This window comes from Sinocyclocheilus grahami, unplaced genomic scaffold (genome assembly GCF_001515645.1).
Source record: "Sinocyclocheilus grahami isolate Dianchi unplaced genomic scaffold, SAMN03320097.WGS_v1.1 scaffold313.1, whole genome shotgun sequence".
Taxonomy (NCBI): domain Eukaryota; kingdom Metazoa; phylum Chordata; class Actinopteri; order Cypriniformes; family Cyprinidae; genus Sinocyclocheilus; species Sinocyclocheilus grahami.
This window is the reverse complement of record NW_015505492.1, coordinates 1,233,838-1,251,753: the sequence shown is the minus strand read 5'-3', so window position 1 is coordinate 1,251,753 and position 17,916 is coordinate 1,233,838. Positions and strand designations below refer to the sequence as shown.

The 17,916-nt window shown below is 36.2% G+C and overlaps 3 protein-coding genes across 5 annotated transcripts in view; 1 reads left to right on the top strand and 2 right to left on the bottom strand.

Annotated features, from left to right (window-relative positions):
* The window catches only part of LOC107601855 (ras-related protein Rab-4A), an 8,102-nt gene extending 1,876 nt beyond the window's left edge, over positions 1-6,226 (top strand). The window contains exons 4-8 of one of the 2 annotated variants that reach the window (XM_016294175.1): positions 2,380-2,442; positions 2,618-2,772; positions 3,623-3,718; positions 3,808-3,951; positions 5,887-6,226. In XM_016294175.1, coding sequence (XP_016149661.1) covers positions 2,380-2,442; positions 2,618-2,772; positions 3,623-3,718; positions 3,808-3,923 — 430 coding nt within the window. In that variant the 3' untranslated portion in view covers positions 3,924-3,951; positions 5,887-6,226. Of the gene's footprint in view, positions 1-2,379; positions 2,443-2,617; positions 2,773-3,622; positions 3,719-3,807; positions 3,952-5,882 lie in introns of both variants that reach the window. The other variant, XM_016294176.1, reaches the window with a different exon arrangement.
* Positions 6,227-7,055: 829 nt separating this feature from the next.
* Positions 7,056-12,399, bottom strand: LOC107601854 (centriole, cilia and spindle-associated protein-like). Its single transcript, XM_016294174.1, has 4 exons — positions 12,256-12,399; positions 11,326-11,623; positions 10,266-10,555; positions 7,056-8,851 (listed from the first exon to the last, which is right to left on the bottom strand). The coding sequence occupies exons 2-4, from the start codon at positions 11,615-11,617 to the stop codon at positions 8,675-8,677; spliced, it is 759 nt and encodes a 252-aa protein (XP_016149660.1). The 5' UTR covers positions 11,618-11,623; positions 12,256-12,399; the 3' UTR covers positions 7,056-8,674.
* Positions 12,400-14,140: 1,741 nt separating this feature from the next.
* Positions 14,141-17,899, bottom strand: LOC107601853 (actin, alpha skeletal muscle 2-like). Of its 2 annotated transcripts, XM_016294172.1 has the most exons (7): positions 17,609-17,899; positions 16,448-16,587; positions 16,013-16,337; positions 15,761-15,922; positions 14,795-14,986; positions 14,532-14,713; positions 14,141-14,445 (listed from the first exon to the last, which is right to left on the bottom strand). In XM_016294172.1, exons 2-7 carry the CDS (start codon positions 16,574-16,576, stop codon positions 14,302-14,304), a joined length of 1,134 nt encoding a protein of 377 aa, XP_016149658.1. In that variant the 5' UTR covers positions 16,577-16,587; positions 17,609-17,899; the 3' UTR covers positions 14,141-14,301. The 2 variants fall into 2 exon arrangements, with proteins under 2 accessions (XP_016149658.1, XP_016149659.1); XM_016294173.1 differs by lacking the exon at positions 17,609-17,899 and having other exon boundaries at positions 16,448-16,700.
* Between the last annotated feature and the right edge of the window lie 17 nt (positions 17,900-17,916).

Sequence of the window (17,916 nt, the reverse complement as noted above, 5' to 3'; positions counted from 1 at the left end):
ATATATATATATATATATATATATATATTAATAGCTTTTAATAAAGCTATTAATAGCTTTAGTTAACAATGAAAACACTGTGTACAACGCCCCTGAGAGAAAGCTGTTTATTTAATTGGTAAAGTGAAAACAGTTTGTTTGTCTTCACAGTTACATAATTATAAAACAAAACAAAAATCACAAGACAGCTTGATGCTAAATATTACACAATTAGTCTTTTCTTCAAACAGCACTGAGAAGAGCTTTTGGCACTGTTCTGTTTGCTGCTGCAGCCCATTTTATTATACAATAATGTGCATTAAAACATTGTCTTGCATGTTTATTTCAGATAAGCAGATAATATGTTTTAGACATTCAGGAAAACATGCTGTAGCTTGAACAGAAACATGTCAGTCCGGCTAATGTTGAAGGAGGTCTGAGCCATACAGTCCTGCTATTGTGAGCAGATATGATTAGACTAGCGGTCAATTGATATTGATTTTGCAGCGCCTAGTGACGTTATCTAGACGGCAGGGTGGCTGATTGCTGATATAATCCCAGTGTACTATCCAGAGTACTATTTAATGTCAGTAACGTCATTTGGACGTCAATGTTTTAGCACTTATTTAAAGGGGTCATATGATGCGATTTCAATTTTTCCTTTCTCTTTGGAGTGTTACAAGCTCTTGGTGCATAAAGAAGATCTGTAAAGTTGCAAACACTAAAGTCTCAAAACCAAAGAGATATTCTTTATAAAAGTTAAGAGTTAACCACGCCTACCTAAAACGGCTCATTCTAACACGCCCCCACATATCTACATCACTATGTGGGAAGATTTGCATAATGCCACCCAAATGTTCACGCAAAGAAAGAAGGCGTAACTTTTATTCTCGCTGTAGTATTGTTGACGCTGCCGCCATGTCCTGAAGATGCTGTGTGCTTCATTGTGAAAGCGAAACTACTTTGTTTGGTCTTCCAAAAGAGGACGATATCCGCTTCGTCATGCCTAGAGCTGATCTGTGCTGGTCGCTGAGGAAATACATCAACTTTCACCGTGGACTAAGCGGAGTCCAGCCCGCCTCAGCTCACGCTAGGCCGCTGTGTTTTTCGTTGCAACTGATGATTCAAACGTGAGTTTTGGGCAGTAGAGTAGCACTTGTTGTTTGTCATTTCTCCGATCACAAATGCAGACAGGGTTTTATGTTTACGCGGCACGATGCAATGCAACGCAACGCGTAAAAAGACAGTATAAGTCATTATAATCAGTAATTATGTCCCCACTGGATGCAACAGATGCCTCGTTTGTAATGGGTTTTAATGTTTTAGTCTCATCGCTCCGGCCGGGACACGGCATCAACACAGCATGTGAGGGGCGTAACATTTCCGTCACACGCTTGAGGTATTTGGCCAATCACAACGCACTGGATAGCTGGCCAATCACAGCACACCTCGCTTTTCAGAACGATGAGCTTTGTAAAAATCGATGCGTTTCAAAAAGGCGGGGCATAGAGGAGAAACAATAATGTACAGTATGTGGAAAATAATGTGTTTTTTGAACCGCATAAACACATTTCATTACACCAAATACACAAAATAATATTATTTTTAGCAGCATCATATGACCCCTTTAAGCATTTGCATTCGCTTTGTTCATTCTAGTACTTTCACAATTTAATGAATTCCAGAAGAAAAACAGATCTCACCCTATTCTCACTGATTATTCTGTTTGAAGTTAAATGTTTGTGAATGGCAATTCAGCCTTTAAGCAGTTAAGCATTTATTTTGCATAATATTTACTCATCAACGATGTATGTAAAATAAAACTAAAAAAGAAGACTGTTCTTGTGAGTGCGGATCATGATCTTTTATACTACATCATATTTACTCAGAATCAACTCAGATATACACTATTCCAAAGTTTGGAGTCAGTAAGATGTTTTAATGTTTTTAAAGAAAGCCTCTTATGCTCACCAAGGCTGCATTTATTTGATTAAAAAGACAGTAAAAATGGCAATATTGTGAAATAGTATTGCAATTTGCAATAACTGTTCCGTAATTTTATATATTTTAATATATCATTTATTCCTGTTATGCCAATGTTGAATTTTCAGCAGCCATTACTAATGTGGTGATTTGGTGCTCAAGAAACATTTCTTATTATTATCAGTGTTGATTGTTATTTGACTTATTGCATCTTTGTTGAATAAAAGCATTAAAAATAATCCTGAGCTTTTAAATGGTAGTCTATTTGAATAAAAAGAAAAGTATTATATATTTCTAAAACTAACTGCCAATGCTAGTAATCTCTAAAATGACCAAATATCAGCCACATAATTTTTTGGCTGATATATTGCTTTATCACTAGATTTGACACAGAGGTTTAATGTTTGTTCTCCTCAGGTCTGTAACACGCAGCTATTACAGAGGGGCAGCAGGGGCTCTTCTCGTGTATGACATCACTAGGTAAAGTCACACTTGTATATCCAGTGCCTCTACATAATATTATGTATTGCACTTCCCCCTCCCCCCCCCCAGATATTCATATATTTCTGGATGTTTACCTAGAGCTATACTATGTTATGCATTTATAGATCCTTTGGTGTGTTGATTTCTCACGCTTTCTGTCTCCGGATGTTAGTCGAGAAACCTACAACGCTCTGACCAACTGGCTGACAGATGCCAGGATGCTGGCCAGCCAGAACATCGTGATCATACTGTGTGGAAATAAGAAAGATCTGGATGCTGACCGTGAAGTCACCTTTCTGGAGGCCTCACGCTTCGCTCAAGAGAATGGTGCGTATATCAGACAAGCAGTTCCCAGCTGCTAACAATTGTACTGAGTTATAGAGGCACCCAATTGCTTTCAAACGGCTGATAAAAACATCACAATAATCCACATGACCACAGTCCATCAATAAATATCTAGTGAAGGGATCAAGATGCTTTTGACTAAAGTACATGTCCTCAATTCATTATATCCTTTAAAGCATGTTTATAGCTCAAACTTGTGTATTGGACAATACATCTGCTTTCATATTGTGATTGTACCACTAGAGGTCACTATAGGATAGTATTACTAACATAAACATGAACCAGTAGAGACCCACAACCGGCTGCATTGAGATCACAAGGGCTTTTTCTGAGGCTAAACAGTGATTGGTTATTGGTGCATTACCATTGTGGATATACTGTTTGCTTATAGATCTGTGGTGCTATTGTTAACTGAAATTATAAAAAATTATTTGCATTAATTTAAATAAAGCTAAAATAAAATATAAATATGAAATAAAAATAATATATTTGGAAATGTTGCAATGGCAACTAAATTGAATAAAATACCTTAAGTTGAAGTACTAAAATGACTAAAGCCAAATATAAATAAATTAAAGCTAAATAGAAATAAAAAAACTAATAAAAATCACAAAAGCACATAAAAATTCAAATGAAAACTGAAAATACGAAAATAAAATCCACATCAAAATATTACTAAATACTATAATAATATATAAATAATTCTAAATAAACACTATTACGGAATATTTTGCAATACATTCACAATCTTTAATTAAATTTTTTTTTCAGTGAGCATTCAGTGAGTATTATTAAACAAAACAGACGGATTTGTTTATATCTTTGTTTTCAGAGCTCATGTTTTTGGAGACCAGTGCTCTAACAGGGGAGAACGTGGAGGAAGCTTTTGTCCAGTGTGCTCGGAAAATCCTAAACAAAATAGAGTCAGGTACAAAAATACCAGTGCCTCGTGCTGTTACTTATAAGCTTACAAAAACATTTGAATCAAGCTGCTGTGCTTGTCATTTGGTTGTGTAGGAGAGCTGGACCCGGAGCGGATGGGTTCAGGAATCCAGTACGGAGATGCAGCGTTGCGGCAGCTGCGTTCTCCCAGACGGGCTCAAGCAGAGAGCGTGCAGGAGTGTGGCTGTTAACACAGATCCCAGACAGCTGACCAACCAGGTGAAGGTCCAGAGGGTTCACTTCCTCTCTCTGCTTGCTTTCAAATCTTTTAAGGTTTCAGAGGTTTTAATATTAGAAGCTGTTCTGAGAGGTTTCAGTACTTTTATAACATTGTGATATGCAATCATTTACAGTACAGTATGTTTATTCTTTGATACTAATTTTCACATTTTTGCTAATACTATAACCTTGATATCTAAATAGCTCTGATATGAATGTGACAGTTCAAATGCATGAGGATGGTAGAGTGCTGTTCTTTCTTCCACTGGCACTCTGTACCACTCACAACAGCAACATCCACTAAAAATAGATGTGCTGCATTCAGATTTAATCAGATACAGTTGTTCACATTTCTTAGAACATCATTCCCTGCATATTAGATTTAAGTGTCATGTTCAGAGTGGTAGTGTTTTCTTTTCTCTTCAGTGTCCTTGTTGTTGTTTTTTAAAATATTTGAATCATATATGAAACTTTTAGTCTTTAGCTGGAATTTTCATTTTTCTCTCACTTTTCCCTCACTATTTTTATTTCTTAAATGATTGCAATGAGTCACTTAAATGTTAACAATGCAAGAATCTAAGGTGATATAAAAAAGAATGCAAAACAATGGGTCTGAAAATACGAAGATAACATATTTATGTGGTAATCATTTGTAAACCATTTTTTATGTAGATATAGTTGCACTGAATTGAATGAGACATTACACAGATGCATTAAACAGTGTTTCTTGAATGAGGCCCAATTTCTCCAATATTCTAATTACTTTGCATTCATTTCAGCTCACTACTAGTTTACCCTTTTTCTCTTCAAAATGATGTTGGTTTCCCTTTTCATGGTAACACTTTATAATTAGGTTCATGTTAACAAATGCAGTACTTTTACAGCATTTACTCATCTTGATTCACGTTGATTTCTATATAATTTACCATTCAGAAGCTCAAAACCATTTTCAACATTGATAATTATAAGAAATGTTTCTTGAGCAGCAGATCAGCATATTAGAATAATTTCTGAAGGAACATGTGACACTGAAGACTGGGGTAATGATGCTGAGAATTCAGCTTTGCCATCACAGGAATAAATAATATTTTAAAATATATTAAAATAGAAAACAGTTATTTTGAATTGAAATAATATTACTGCTTTTATTGTCTTTTTTATTAAATAAATGCAGCATTGGTGAGTATAAGATACTTTTTTCAAAAATATTCCAAAATCTTACCAACCCCAAACTTTTGAACAGTGCGTACTACGTATACTAATTTAAGGTTGTATAAAAAATTATATTTATAAATGAACCTAGATTATGAAACGCTTTAAAAAGTGTTGTTTCCAAATGTATTATCTAATGGTAATGAACTGAACTGTATTGTAAAGTGATACCAAAATACTTCATGACACATCATTTTAGCTTTAGTCAAAGTGTTTTCATAAATTGTCTGTAAAAGGATGTTGATAGCCGCCCCACAGCATCTCTGCTGTATTTGGCATACACTAGCTGGGAGGAGATCTCTTCAAGAAGAGGTGCTATTTTTGTCACTGACACCCACCAAATGCTGCTCAAGTTTGCTTCTGCATGCCTTACGTACAAGTGACGATGACGCAGCAGCAGGACACATACACACATACAAATGGCTAAGTGTTTCACCTTCTTCCATCCCCTCATGAGGACAAACAAGTCCTTCAAACCCCTTCACCCTCTTATCAGTCAAATGCCACACGAGGGACAGTGTCAGGGGAATGGATATAATTAACTCCAGATCCTCCCAAATGCTTTCCAAGGTTTCTGAGGGGCCTTATTTGGAATGTGAGCTAGAAATAGAGATTCAAGGTGTCTTGAAGCTGCTCCTTCAGTTTGTCGATGAGAAGAAAGGCCTCTGAAAAGGCCATCTATATAATTACCTGCACTTTTTCTGTGTCCTTTGGCCAAGGCAGGTTTTGTGAACACGAGGAGGAGGACATTAGTGGGGAGTTTGACGTATGGCTCATCGTGTTGGAGTGACTGTTTCCCTCACCTTACATTTACTTCTGTTCTGACATGCCGAGGGACCCCCCTGTGCTCTAAAAGGCTCCAGAAAAATGTTTACTGTCCCCCACGGGCCCAAGCCAAGACATCTGTGGTACCCAAAACCCTGAGGGTAGCTAAAAGACCCAGCCCTTGCCCCTGAGAATACTGCACTGAGCCCTTTTCCCGTCTTTCCCTCTTCCATATGTAGATGTTGTGTAGAGAAGAGTTTCTATTATCACCGTGGAGCATGTTTCATGGTTGCAGTACTACTGCAGTACTATAGACATATACATAAATGACTATATACAGCTTAGGCATACTGCATAGCTGCTCTATGGTACACGCCTGTAAATCTTATCAATGGAGTTTATCGTACATTATCTTGCTAGCACGTTGTTTGCATTTTTTATATATTTTTTTCCATATCTGTTGTATTTTTTGGGTGTTTTTTGGTATGTTTTAGGAAAGGATGCTAGAGTATTTCATAAAAGTGGTTTTTGACATTTATGTCAAGAAGGCTTTGTTTTTGTATTATAATTTACATTCAAAATGAAAAATTTAAGGGCCAGCGCACACTTACCTTCATATCGCACTGTAATACATTGTCAGTATGAACAGCTTCAAAATCAGTGTTACATGCTCTATATTTATTGTAAAGCATTTTTGTGCTGCGGTCCCATTTTTAGGTGTCTGTTGGAATGACACTGATGTGTTTGAACTGATTTCTTTGTTTTCGAAAATAGATTGCTTTTTTTGTAAAATGTATTTTATTATTTTTCTCTACTTGTCCCGTTCTTCTTATACGTTTTAAATAGACATATCTCAAATAAGCTTGCACCGAAAATTAATGATAAATCATTGTGGGCCTTGCTTCAAATGCTTGTCATTATGTCTTTATAACAAGCTTTTATGTTTGTAAAAATGGGACAGATTACCAATAGTCATGCTTAACAATGGACTAAATGGTAGTTGGTTATTCATTTTTCATTAATCTTGTGTCTACACTTTACATTGATCTAAAAATAAATGAATTTAAAAAAATTATAAATAAAAAAAATCTGTAGCACTGATGTAAAGAATTGAGGTCTGATTCAAAACCGACCTAATCAAATGTACAATTTAGTTGCTGAATGTAAAATCAGTGTTTGTAAAATCAATGTAATTTGTGTAAAACTTTCTAGACAGCTTTCTTCATGGAAATGCAACAATTTCTTAAAAAAATAAACAATTCATAAAAATCATTCAGTTAAAGTGAATAAGGGGGGCATTGCCAGACATTTAAATTGCTGCATGGATCTGACACATGGATGAGGTCTTGGCAAGCTTGCAGAATCCTGATGTCCAGGAATAGCATGCTGTAATAAGTTGGCAATATAAAAATCTGCCTCGTGCATTAGTGAGAACAGAGTTTCATATTTTACTGCCGCAAACCTGTGAACAAACTATCCTTACCTACAAACAAGAGAACTACTTTTATAGCCATAATACACTTATGAAAATTTGTATTTTATTTTACTGTAACATACAATTAACAGCAACCTGTTAAAACTGGCAATTACTATCAGACTAAGTCCTCATAAAGTGTTAAGAAAAACTCATATAAACATCTCAATTTCACAGGCAGTAATCTAAACACTTAAATTTTAATTTGAATCAAAATGGCTTCCATAACAGTAGAATGGATATTCATCATATTAATGTAGCTCATATACATTATGACTTCATTATTCTTATGCTAAAACCAACACTATTCACATAGTACATGCCATAAATCACTATGAAGATGTGGGGGGAAAAAATACCTGTACATTTGTTCAGAGATGCTGAACTAAAATAGTCAAAATTAGTTCAATACCCTTATATAAATAAGTGTACAAATATCCCAATATCATGATTTCTCAATAATAAATTACATAAAATACAACAAGAAATACCTGAGTGCTACTAAAAAACAAATGGCATCACACTGAATGAAAGTTATGCTTGATGAACAGCTGGAATTGCTTTTGTTGTATATGATCTCGTTCAAAAAAAGATTTGTCATTTTGCTGTGAGTTTCATGCTTCAGATAACAGTGACTTTTTACATTATGTAATATTACTGTTCTTATACGATACCACATGGAATACACCATTAGTGTGAATATACAAGTAAAATATAATACATCATTTAAAAAAAAGTAGATATTAATATAACAGATCAACTGCCAATGTGAGATTAAGTGTTGATTAACACTTTACAAAGATCCATGTTGACGCAAATGATTTCTGTAAAGTACAAAACAGATTTCTTTACATGATTAAACCTAACTATTAACACAATGTAGATAATACACATCACAATACATGTCTATAATTGTCTGACAGTTACTGAACACTTTTAAGTAATTGGCTAAGAGTGTAAAGAGACACTGGTAAATCTCATTGCCTGTAAATCTACGTGGCCTACAAAAATCATGCAACAAGGCATGTGATTATTTGACAATTTGCTCTGCAGCATCAATGGATTGTGTTTTCATGTTTGATATGTACCAGTAAATGCAACATATCCATGGTGTAAATAAACCGCTAAAAAACCTTGAGTTATAATCTGTTTGATTCATTGTGGCCCATTCTGGAAGACAGGAAGTGAGCTGAACAGATGCGCCAGTCATCATGTGAAGGGTTTTGGGTTGTTTAGCCTGAGAGGTTTAGATAAGGATTTCAGAAAGCAGTACTACCCAGAACGAGCTGAAAAGCAGCGCATGTACTCCGTCATCCAGGGGTTGAAATCAGGGACAATCTTATTTCTGTTCTTTTCGAAGTCAGCAGATCTGGCTCTTTGTTTGTCAAATCTCTTCATCTGTTTCTCCACCTCCCGTCTGGTTTTTGCTCGCAACGCTGAATCATGGATCTAGACAGAATAAACACTGCATGAAGTATGCATGAATAACAATAAGCAAATGATTACTTAAAGATATAGTTCACCCAAATGTGAAAATTCTGTCAGTAATTATTACTCAGCTTCATGTCGTTCCAAACCTGTAAGAACATTGCTCATCTTCAGAACACAAATTAAGATATTTGAAATCCGAGAGCTTTCTGACCTGGCATAGACAGCAACACAACAACCATGTTCATGGCCCAGAAAGGTAGAAAAGACATCGTTAAAATAGTTCAAGTGACATCAGTGGTTCAACGGTTACGCTAATAATTTTTGTGCACAAAGAAAACTAAAATAATGACTTTATTCAACAATTTCTTCGCTTCCGTGTCAAGTCTTTGACGGGCATTTATGACAGTTCCACAACACATGCATGTGCATTCCTTTGCCTTTTATTAATGTCAACACCTACCCCAACCCTAAACCTACCTTTAATACAGTAATTATTATAAATACAGTAATTATTGTTGTTCAGTACAACAAAAATTATGCAATATTGATGTGCGTATGACCAGTAAGTCCTGGTGGCTGTAGCTGTATCCTTTCTAGCCCTAACCTAAACAAGCTGCATCCAGGTTCTATGTCAGAACACCGGCTCCTGTGTCAGCAGCACCACACGCATATGTCGTGGTACTTTCAAGAATGCACATCAAAGATTGACATGAAAGAGAATAAATTGTTGAATAAAGTCGTTATTTTAGTTTTCTTTGTGCACAAAAATGAGAGCCGATCCTCCCTATACGCAAAGTACGCAAGCTGCGTAGGGCCCTCCCAACACCAGGGGGCCCCCTTGCTCTCAAAGATGATATCATTTTAATTTTTGTCTTTTCTTTTAAAGCGGTGCGCTGTTGCCCTTTCTACGTAAAAAAAATCGGTCAAATCATGTAACGTGAATGTCATACAGTGTCTTACTCGAGACAAAAAAAAAACGAGTTGAAAGCGTACCGAGCCGCGGAAGAGACATGGTTTCTCAAACGCTTTCCGTGAGCGCGATTCCAGATGGAGTGAACACAGACAAAGGCATTTCATTCATTCATAAAGGGCTCCCAGAAGTCTAGGATCGACACTGACAAAAATTCTCGTAACAGTTGAGCCACTGATGTCACATGAACTATTTTTATGATGTCCTTACTACCTTTCTGGGCCTTGAACGTGGTAGTTGCGTTGCTATCTATGCAGGGTCAGAAAGCTCTTGGATATCATCAAAAAAAATATTAATTTGTGTTCCGAAGATGAACGAAGGTCTTACAGGTTTGGAACGACATGAGGGTGAGTAATTAATGACAGAATTTTCTTTTTTGGGTGAACTATTTTTTCCCCCAGTAGTTTTCTTACTGGTCAATGCTCTCTTATGATATGGTGTGCTTCCTGAAAGGATCCTCACCTCTGCAGTTGATGCTGCAGGTCCAACATTATGGGTTTTCTTGGAAGCCATATCTGTCTGCCTCTCTCCTGCACCATACAGGGCAAAAGGGTGACGGTTCTCTTTTTCCGGGTCTTTGATGGCATGAGGCTTGACTTTTGATCTTGTATACTTGTGTGAGGAGCGGCGTTTGCTCTTTGGTGTGTTGAGGATATGCATGTCAGTTTCTGGGTTGAGAGCAGGAGAGCTTTCTCTGGCTCTTTCTTCCTCCCCCTCTTGATGACTTTGCTCAGCTACTCTGGTAACAAGCTCTGTTGATAAAAGATAGAGATATGCATGGAATTTGACATTTTGAATAGTGTTTCAATACAGTAGTTTTCATTAAGTACCACAATTTACTGTGTCTCTATGCTTTGCCATTTAGTTTTCCATTGTGGTTTGAACACAAACTATGCTAAATTGTGCCAGTGTTCATATTTCAACAAGGTAATGTGATCAGGTTCTCTAATATAAATGAGGTTTAGAATAAGCTGACAATTCTCTCTGTATGACAAAGTGTTTATGACACTATAGCTGTAAAATCAACAAAAAATATAAATCTAATTATTATTATTACTACTATAAATATGAATGTTAAATGTAAAACAGAAATTCACAAAGATTTTTTTAATGTCAGTGCAAGTATATATTTATATATATATATTAGAAAAACTATTCATTTTATATTATCAGATTTTATTTTAGTTTAAACTTGAGTTATTCTGTTATGTACTTTTGTCAATTTTATTATTTTTTATATATATTTCTATTTAACTTTAAATTTAGTTTCAGTAATTTAATTACTGAAATCAATCACTTTTTCAGTTCCTCAGGCAATTTTCATTCAAGTTTTTAAAATGTACGTTTTGTTCTAATACTTGTATTTTAGATTATTATTTATTCGGATTTATTTCAATTAACGAAAACTAAGATTTAGTTCACAATAACATCACTAGTCTAGAATACAAACTATTTCATTAGAGATATAATATAAAAGATAAACAATAGAATAGAAGTTGACAGCCTGTAGTTTAGGACTTACTGGTGTCTGCAGTGTCTTCAGCTGCAGGTTCTGGTGTCACACATGCAGATCTTTCTGGTTTCTCATCATGGAGCCTCTCAGGTTCAACTTTATTCTGACTTAGAGGAGTAGATTTACCACTGGAGCCTGTCTCGCTCCCCCGTTCTCCCCAAAACCAGGGGTTGTGCGCTTGCTCCAACAGCCGTCTTGACAGTCTGTACTTCAGCAAATCCTCATAACATTTTGCATAAGTGTCCCATTTCGGATCCTTAAATTTCTTCATGTATTCGGACCTAATTCGCTTCGTCACCATATTTCACTATTACAGAAAAATAGAGAAATTGTACATTATATAGCGAAGTAGCCTACTGTAACTGAATTATGCAATTCCGAACCCGCGCCAGACGTTTAAACCAAATCACTATGGCAACAGAATTCCAATAGGCAAGTGAAAGCCAATCGCTGGCCAGCAGTGAATGGCGCTCCTTCGACACGCCCCCTTCATATACACGCCTACTTAAACCATGGCGTCATCTCGGAGCTCTTTGAACCTCAACGCATTTGCATATTAGGGTTTGTTAGCTGACACTAAACATAATTGGGGACTTAACTAATACAGTTCACTAACCCAAAACACACGAATAAGAGAAAGACATCAGTAAATTATTATACGAATCATATATAATGTGTTGCCATCGACAATATCCTGAACAGAGAACGAAAGAGCTTTACACTGCGAGTAGTCAACGTTAAACATCAGCGTTTGATACAAGGACTACCTGAAGGAAGGTAGTAGTTTACATAGACGTTAACGCTGCATTCCAGCGTCGACTAGTATCTACAGCGAATGATCATGTGACAGCAGCGAGCGGAGGCAAGTTGAATGTTGATTCACTCATAAACACCTGTCAACACTAATCTGAGCCGGTTTTTGATAATGTATTTACTTACCGTATCGTTTTATGCAGGAATGAGAAGGTAAACAGATGGCGCTTGTTGTCTGCAGACGTCAAGCTTGCTTTGTAAAACACGGTTGTAGCTCCGCCCTGTGGTGAAGGCGCTGGAAATCACGAGAAGACATCAACAGCTGTTGTCAACGGTTAAAGCTTGACGTCCCCAAGGACAGATCTATCTATCTATCTATCTATGGTGCTAATAGTGCTTTTGCAATATTGCTTATTAGCAGTGTTGGGAAGGTTACTTTGGAAAGGTAATAGGTTACAGATTACAAGTTACCCTATTTAAAATGTAATAAGTAGTGTAACCATTTCAGTTACTTTATTAAAGTAGTACAGCAGATTACATTTGATCAATTTTGGTTAATTTTCTAAATTACTAACAAATGTTTTCAACTTAATCATTTTGAAACATTTAAAGCAGGCAGGGTTAACCTTACAGTAGCACTCAACACTGATTAATGTCAGACTTTCACAATCCTGCATCACTTGAATTAAGATTATAAACATTTAATTTTAAACCACAGACACCACTAAATTAGACTTTAGCACCTCTTTTTTTTACCTTGAGATCATTCTGAGGTTAAATACAGATTTAAATTCATAAGATACCGTTTAATAGTTATGACACTGTATATGAAATCAAACGCTTGCATTGCTACGACGGGAAACACTGGCATCTAACAATGCCTTGGGAAAAAAACTGTTCATCTTAAAAAAATAAAGCATATACATAAACCCAAATAGGAAATAAAACAGTTAGGCTATCGAATAAGCACGTGTCCTACTCTATGTCCTAAACTCCTGAAACATTGGTGTCTTATACTTTAGAGCAGTTTATGCAAGTTAGGAAAGAAATCAAATCTGAATGCGTGTGAAAGTATCTATGTAACCCCCTTTGTAATTGTTTTCATTTTCATAAGTAACTGTAATTTAATTACACATTTTTTCTCCGTAACTGTAACAGATTACAGTTACATTTATTTTGTAATTAAATTATATTTTGTTACATGTAACTATACTCCCAACACTGCTTATCAGCCACTCACATGGCTAAACCAGATCTGACCAAAACCCGTTTTCACAAATCTAAAATGTGTTATTTGTTTAAAACCACCTCAAAGGGGCACTTTTGACTCTTTGATAATTTTAAATAAATTGTTTTTATTATTATTATTATTTTAGAGCAGTTTATGCAAGTTAGGAAAGAAATCAAATCTGAATGCGTGTGAAAGTATCTATGTAACCCCCTTTGTAATTGTTTTCACTTTCATAAGTAACTGTAATTTAATTACACATTTTTTCTCCGTAACAGATTACAGTTACATTTATTTTGTAATTAAATTATATTTTGTTACATGTAACTATACTCCCAACACTGCTTATCAGCCACTCACATGGCTAAACCAGATCTGACCAAAACCCGTTTTCACAAATCTAAAATTTGTTATTTGTTTAAAACCACCTCAAAGGGGCACTTTTGACTCTTTGATAATTTTAAATAAATTGTTTTTATTATTATTATTATTATTATAGTTTCATTATTTATTCTATTCAATTGATCAGGATCCCACCCTGGTTTTTCCGGAAGCAAATGTAGTACATTGCAGTGAGGTCAGACGGCGGTCAACTTGTTTTCAGGAATATTGGAAGGGTTGAATGACCATTTGATGACTTGAATTTTCGAAAACTTGTACACTAAGCAATCTCCACTAAGATCTTGATCACTAGTCTCAAGTCAAACAATTTATTAACACAAACACGGCTCAAAAACCAAATAATGGACTTTAATAAATTAATGACTATTTATGTACAGATTACAGTCTTGTGATAGATAACATGGTATAATGGTCTTCTGGATCTTGATTGTGTCTGTTTGGACAATGCTGGGGCCTGCCTCTTCGTGTTCCTGCATGGTAATCCAGGGTAAGTTCATCGAGTAACACATAGGTACAAAATAAATCTACCAAATCTGTCCCATATCGATGAGTGTATTCTCCATTATTGCGTATTCCACAGCAAATAGATGCAGATGATGGATTTAGAAGCACTTGCGGTGGACAATGCTGGGGCCTGCCTCATCGTATTCCTGCTTGGTGATCCACATCTGCTGGAAGGTGGACAGGGAAGCTAAGATGGAGCCACCGATCCATACGGAGTATTTACGCTCAGGTGGGGCAATGATCTGTCAGAATAAGGAGACACAGGAACAGGTTAGTGATGCATTGTTGGGAATGAGACCATGTTAAAGGATAACCACAGATGCATTACCTTGATCTTCATTGTGCTGGGGGCCAGAGCAGTGATCTCCTTCTGCATACGGTCAGCAATACCTGGGTACATGGTGGTGCCACCTGACAAGACATTGTTGGCATACAGGTCCTTCCTGATGTCAATGTCGCACTTCATGATGCTGTTGTAGGCGGTCTCATGGATTCCAGCAGACTCCATACCTGTTTAGAAACACCTTATTAATAAAACTAAAAGCTGTATGGAAAATGCAGCATTTTTGAATAGCGTTTGTCTTTACGCACCAATGAAAGAAGGCTGGAAGAGGGTCTCTGGGCAACGGAAACGCTCGTTACCAATGGTGATGACCTGGCCGTCGGGCAACTCGTAGCTCTTCTCCAGGGAAGAGGAAGAGGCGGCAGTGGCCATCTCATTCTCAAAGTCCAGAGCCACATAGCACAGCTTCTCCTTGATGTCACGGACAATCTCACGCTCAGCTATAAACAGAGTTTTAATTAAGTTCTAACATACTAACAACAGAACAAATAACAAATAGATGCACCATAATAAAATACAATACAGACAAGCCTGTGATAATATCATGAAAATGTTATATTACTGATGGTAATGGATAATAGGTTTATATTAAATATATTATATTATATTAAATATAAAATTCTATACTTAAAAAAAAATAAAACAAGCTAAAATCAGTTGTTTTAAATTAAGTGAATTTGGGGATAAATCCACCATACAGTATGAAAAATGTATATAGATTTTGAGATTTGCTAAAAATTACATTTAAGTGTATTATGAAGTCACTAAAGATTAAATAAGTGTTAGATGATAAAGGTAAACTTGTAAAAAAAAAAAAAAAAATAGGGGAACTGAGCATGCACAATTATCCAATATGATACAAATTAAAAATTCAAAAGAACAGCCTTTATTTGAAATAGAAATCTTTTGTAACATTTTAAATGGCTTTACAGCCATTTGATCAATTTTACATTACTGTCAATTTGATCAGTTTAATGCATCCTTGCTGAATAAAACTATTTTTGTTTCTTTCAAATAAAAGTCTCACTGACCCCAAATGTATTTTCAGCATCGACTGGTACAATAAATGTAAAACATTTTGGCCAATATAACCATTAAGGTACTGAAATATTGTATATTCCTAAACAAATTCAACAAAAATTTGTCAAAATACACATCTAAAAATCTGTTGTGATAAACAATGACTGTGAAATTGTAAAACTGCAATTTCTCACCAGTTGTGACGAAAGAATAACCACGCTCGGTCAGGATCTTCATGAGGTAGTCAGTCAGATCGCGACCGGCCAGATCCAGACGCATGATAGCATGGGGCAGAGCGTAACCCTCATAAATGGGGACATTGTGGGACACACCATCACCAGAGTCCAGCACAATACCTAAAATATAGTGAAAAAACGGGTCAGAAAATATATGCACATTTTGCTATATACAATAAAATTATTTGTAATTTAAAATAATTGTCTCACCAGTGGTACGGCCAGAAGCGTACAGCGACAGCACAGCCTGAATGGCCACATACATGGCTGGGACGTTGAAGGTCTCAAACATGATCTGGGTCATCTTCTCACGGTTAGCTTTGGGGTTAAGAGGGGCCTCAGTCAGCAGAGTTGGGTGCTCCTCAGGGGCGACACGGAGCTCGTTGTAGAAGGTGTGGTGCCAGATCTTCTCCATATCGTCCCAGTTGGTAATGATGCCGTGCTCGATGGGGTACTTCAAAGTGAGGATACCCCTCTTGCTCTGAGCTTCATCTCCTACGTATGAGTCCTTCTGACCCATACCCACCATGACACCCTGGAAAAGGAAAAAGAGTATTTTTAATGTCACAGTATTTAAATGTTGCAATAGCTTAAGATTACTCGTGTGAACGATATTTACAAAGAGCAAAATGCAGCTGAACAAACCTGGTGACGGGGACGACCAACGATGGAGGGGAAGACAGCTCTGGGGGCGTCATCACCGGCAAAGCCAGCCTTGACCAGGCCTGAACCGTTGTCGCACACAAGGGCGGTAGTCTCGTCGTCGTCACACATCTTGATGGATTCTAATGAGGAACGTATCAGCACACTGTCATGGCTGTTTCTAACTATTTCATGTTAAAATTGGTGGCTAATTTTATGAATTCTTACAATCTCATTCACACATTTTAGTACGATCTGCTTACACCCACTGATGGTTAGGTTTAGGGGTTGACTGCCATGCTTTATTTCTAGAAATCGTATGTTTCCGTATGAATCACATCATATGAATTAATGCAAAGTCACTACCTTGTAAAGTAGCTATGTTTTCTAATGAGTTGAAGTTGAACATTAATAAATATTAGATTGGGTGCAGCTTTATGCAAAAAGATTAATTGAATTAAGCGATTCTACAGCAATGCACTCATCAGTTTATACACTGCATTTCATCATTATGACATCTTTATTTGCATCCATTTAACAGTATATTAGTCATAATATTTTCTGTCCTTTGAACTTTATTTCATAGGTTTTATGAGTCAGATTCAAGACTCATTTTATGAGTCAGAGAGTTTTTAACTTTATTTTATTCAAAGTTTTTAAAAAAGTGCAATGATGGCTCATCAATGATGAAATTAAAATGAAATGTTTAAGTTTGGTTGACATTTTTTTACAGTGTACAACAAAGATACAGTTGTGCATATTGCAACCAATGAATCCAAATCAATAACCACTGAGCAAGTTAGTGTACTGAGAAAGTAATATTTTAAGTTAACATTTTGTCATATATCTATATCTCTGTGACAACAGTTCTAATATTTTATAGAAGTATTTGCTTTATGGTTCTTGAATGCTGTCATATTAAGTATACAAAGTAGCAACATTGCCAGTGACAACTTCAAAATATACAAATCAACTATAATGAATAAGTGAATTAATTCATTAAAACATTGCTAGGTCATCTTATAACTTATTGCAAACTCATTATTTATATCTTGTAGTCTTCAAATAAAATAGGTTAGTTAGTTGCCATACATTGAATAAAAGTTTTTCTGTTAGTCCACGTAACTACACTAGTAGCGCATGGGTCTAATGCAGTTGTCTTACCTTTCTGTGATGAAGCTCAGTGCAAAACCGCTTATGGATCCAGTCACGGCTGACAGACCCATGAAAACCTTATATACTCTTCGTGTTTGTTCCCATGCGCACTATTGAGAATATCTGTATGTTCAGTAGGAGTTTTCCCCATCCTTCAACCATATTAGGCTCTAGCAGGGTAAGCGAGGGGTGACTTCCTCGTGAAGCGGCGTGTCTCCCACTGTCTCCAGGTTCCTAGTGAGCATGACTGTCCTTTTATGGTTTGATAGTCATCATATTCCAGGCCCGGCGTGAGCTGTATATGGTGTGGGGGCGTG

Coding starts and splice junctions, on each gene's coding strand:
- LOC107601854 (XM_016294174.1), bottom strand. CDS start 11,617: ATGGTGACGAAGCGAATTAGGTCCGAATACATGAAGAAATTTAAGGAT. Junction 10,556..11,325: donor TGAAGACACTGCAGACACCA/GTAAGTCCTAAA, acceptor TTTTATCAACAG/AGCTTGTTACCAGAGTAGCT. Junction 8,852..10,265: donor CTGCAGCATCAACTGCAGAG/GTGAGGATCCTT, acceptor TATTCTGTCTAG/ATCCATGATTCAGCGTTGCG.
- LOC107601853 (XM_016294172.1), bottom strand. CDS start 16,576: ATGTGTGACGACGACGAGACTACCGCCCTTGTGTGCGACAACGGTTCA. Junction 14,714..14,794: donor CTTCCAGCCTTCTTTCATTG/GTGCGTAAAGAC, acceptor GTTTCTAAACAG/GTATGGAGTCTGCTGGAATC. Junction 14,446..14,531: donor CCAGCACAATGAAGATCAAG/GTAATGCATCTG, acceptor TTATTCTGACAG/ATCATTGCCCCACCTGAGCG.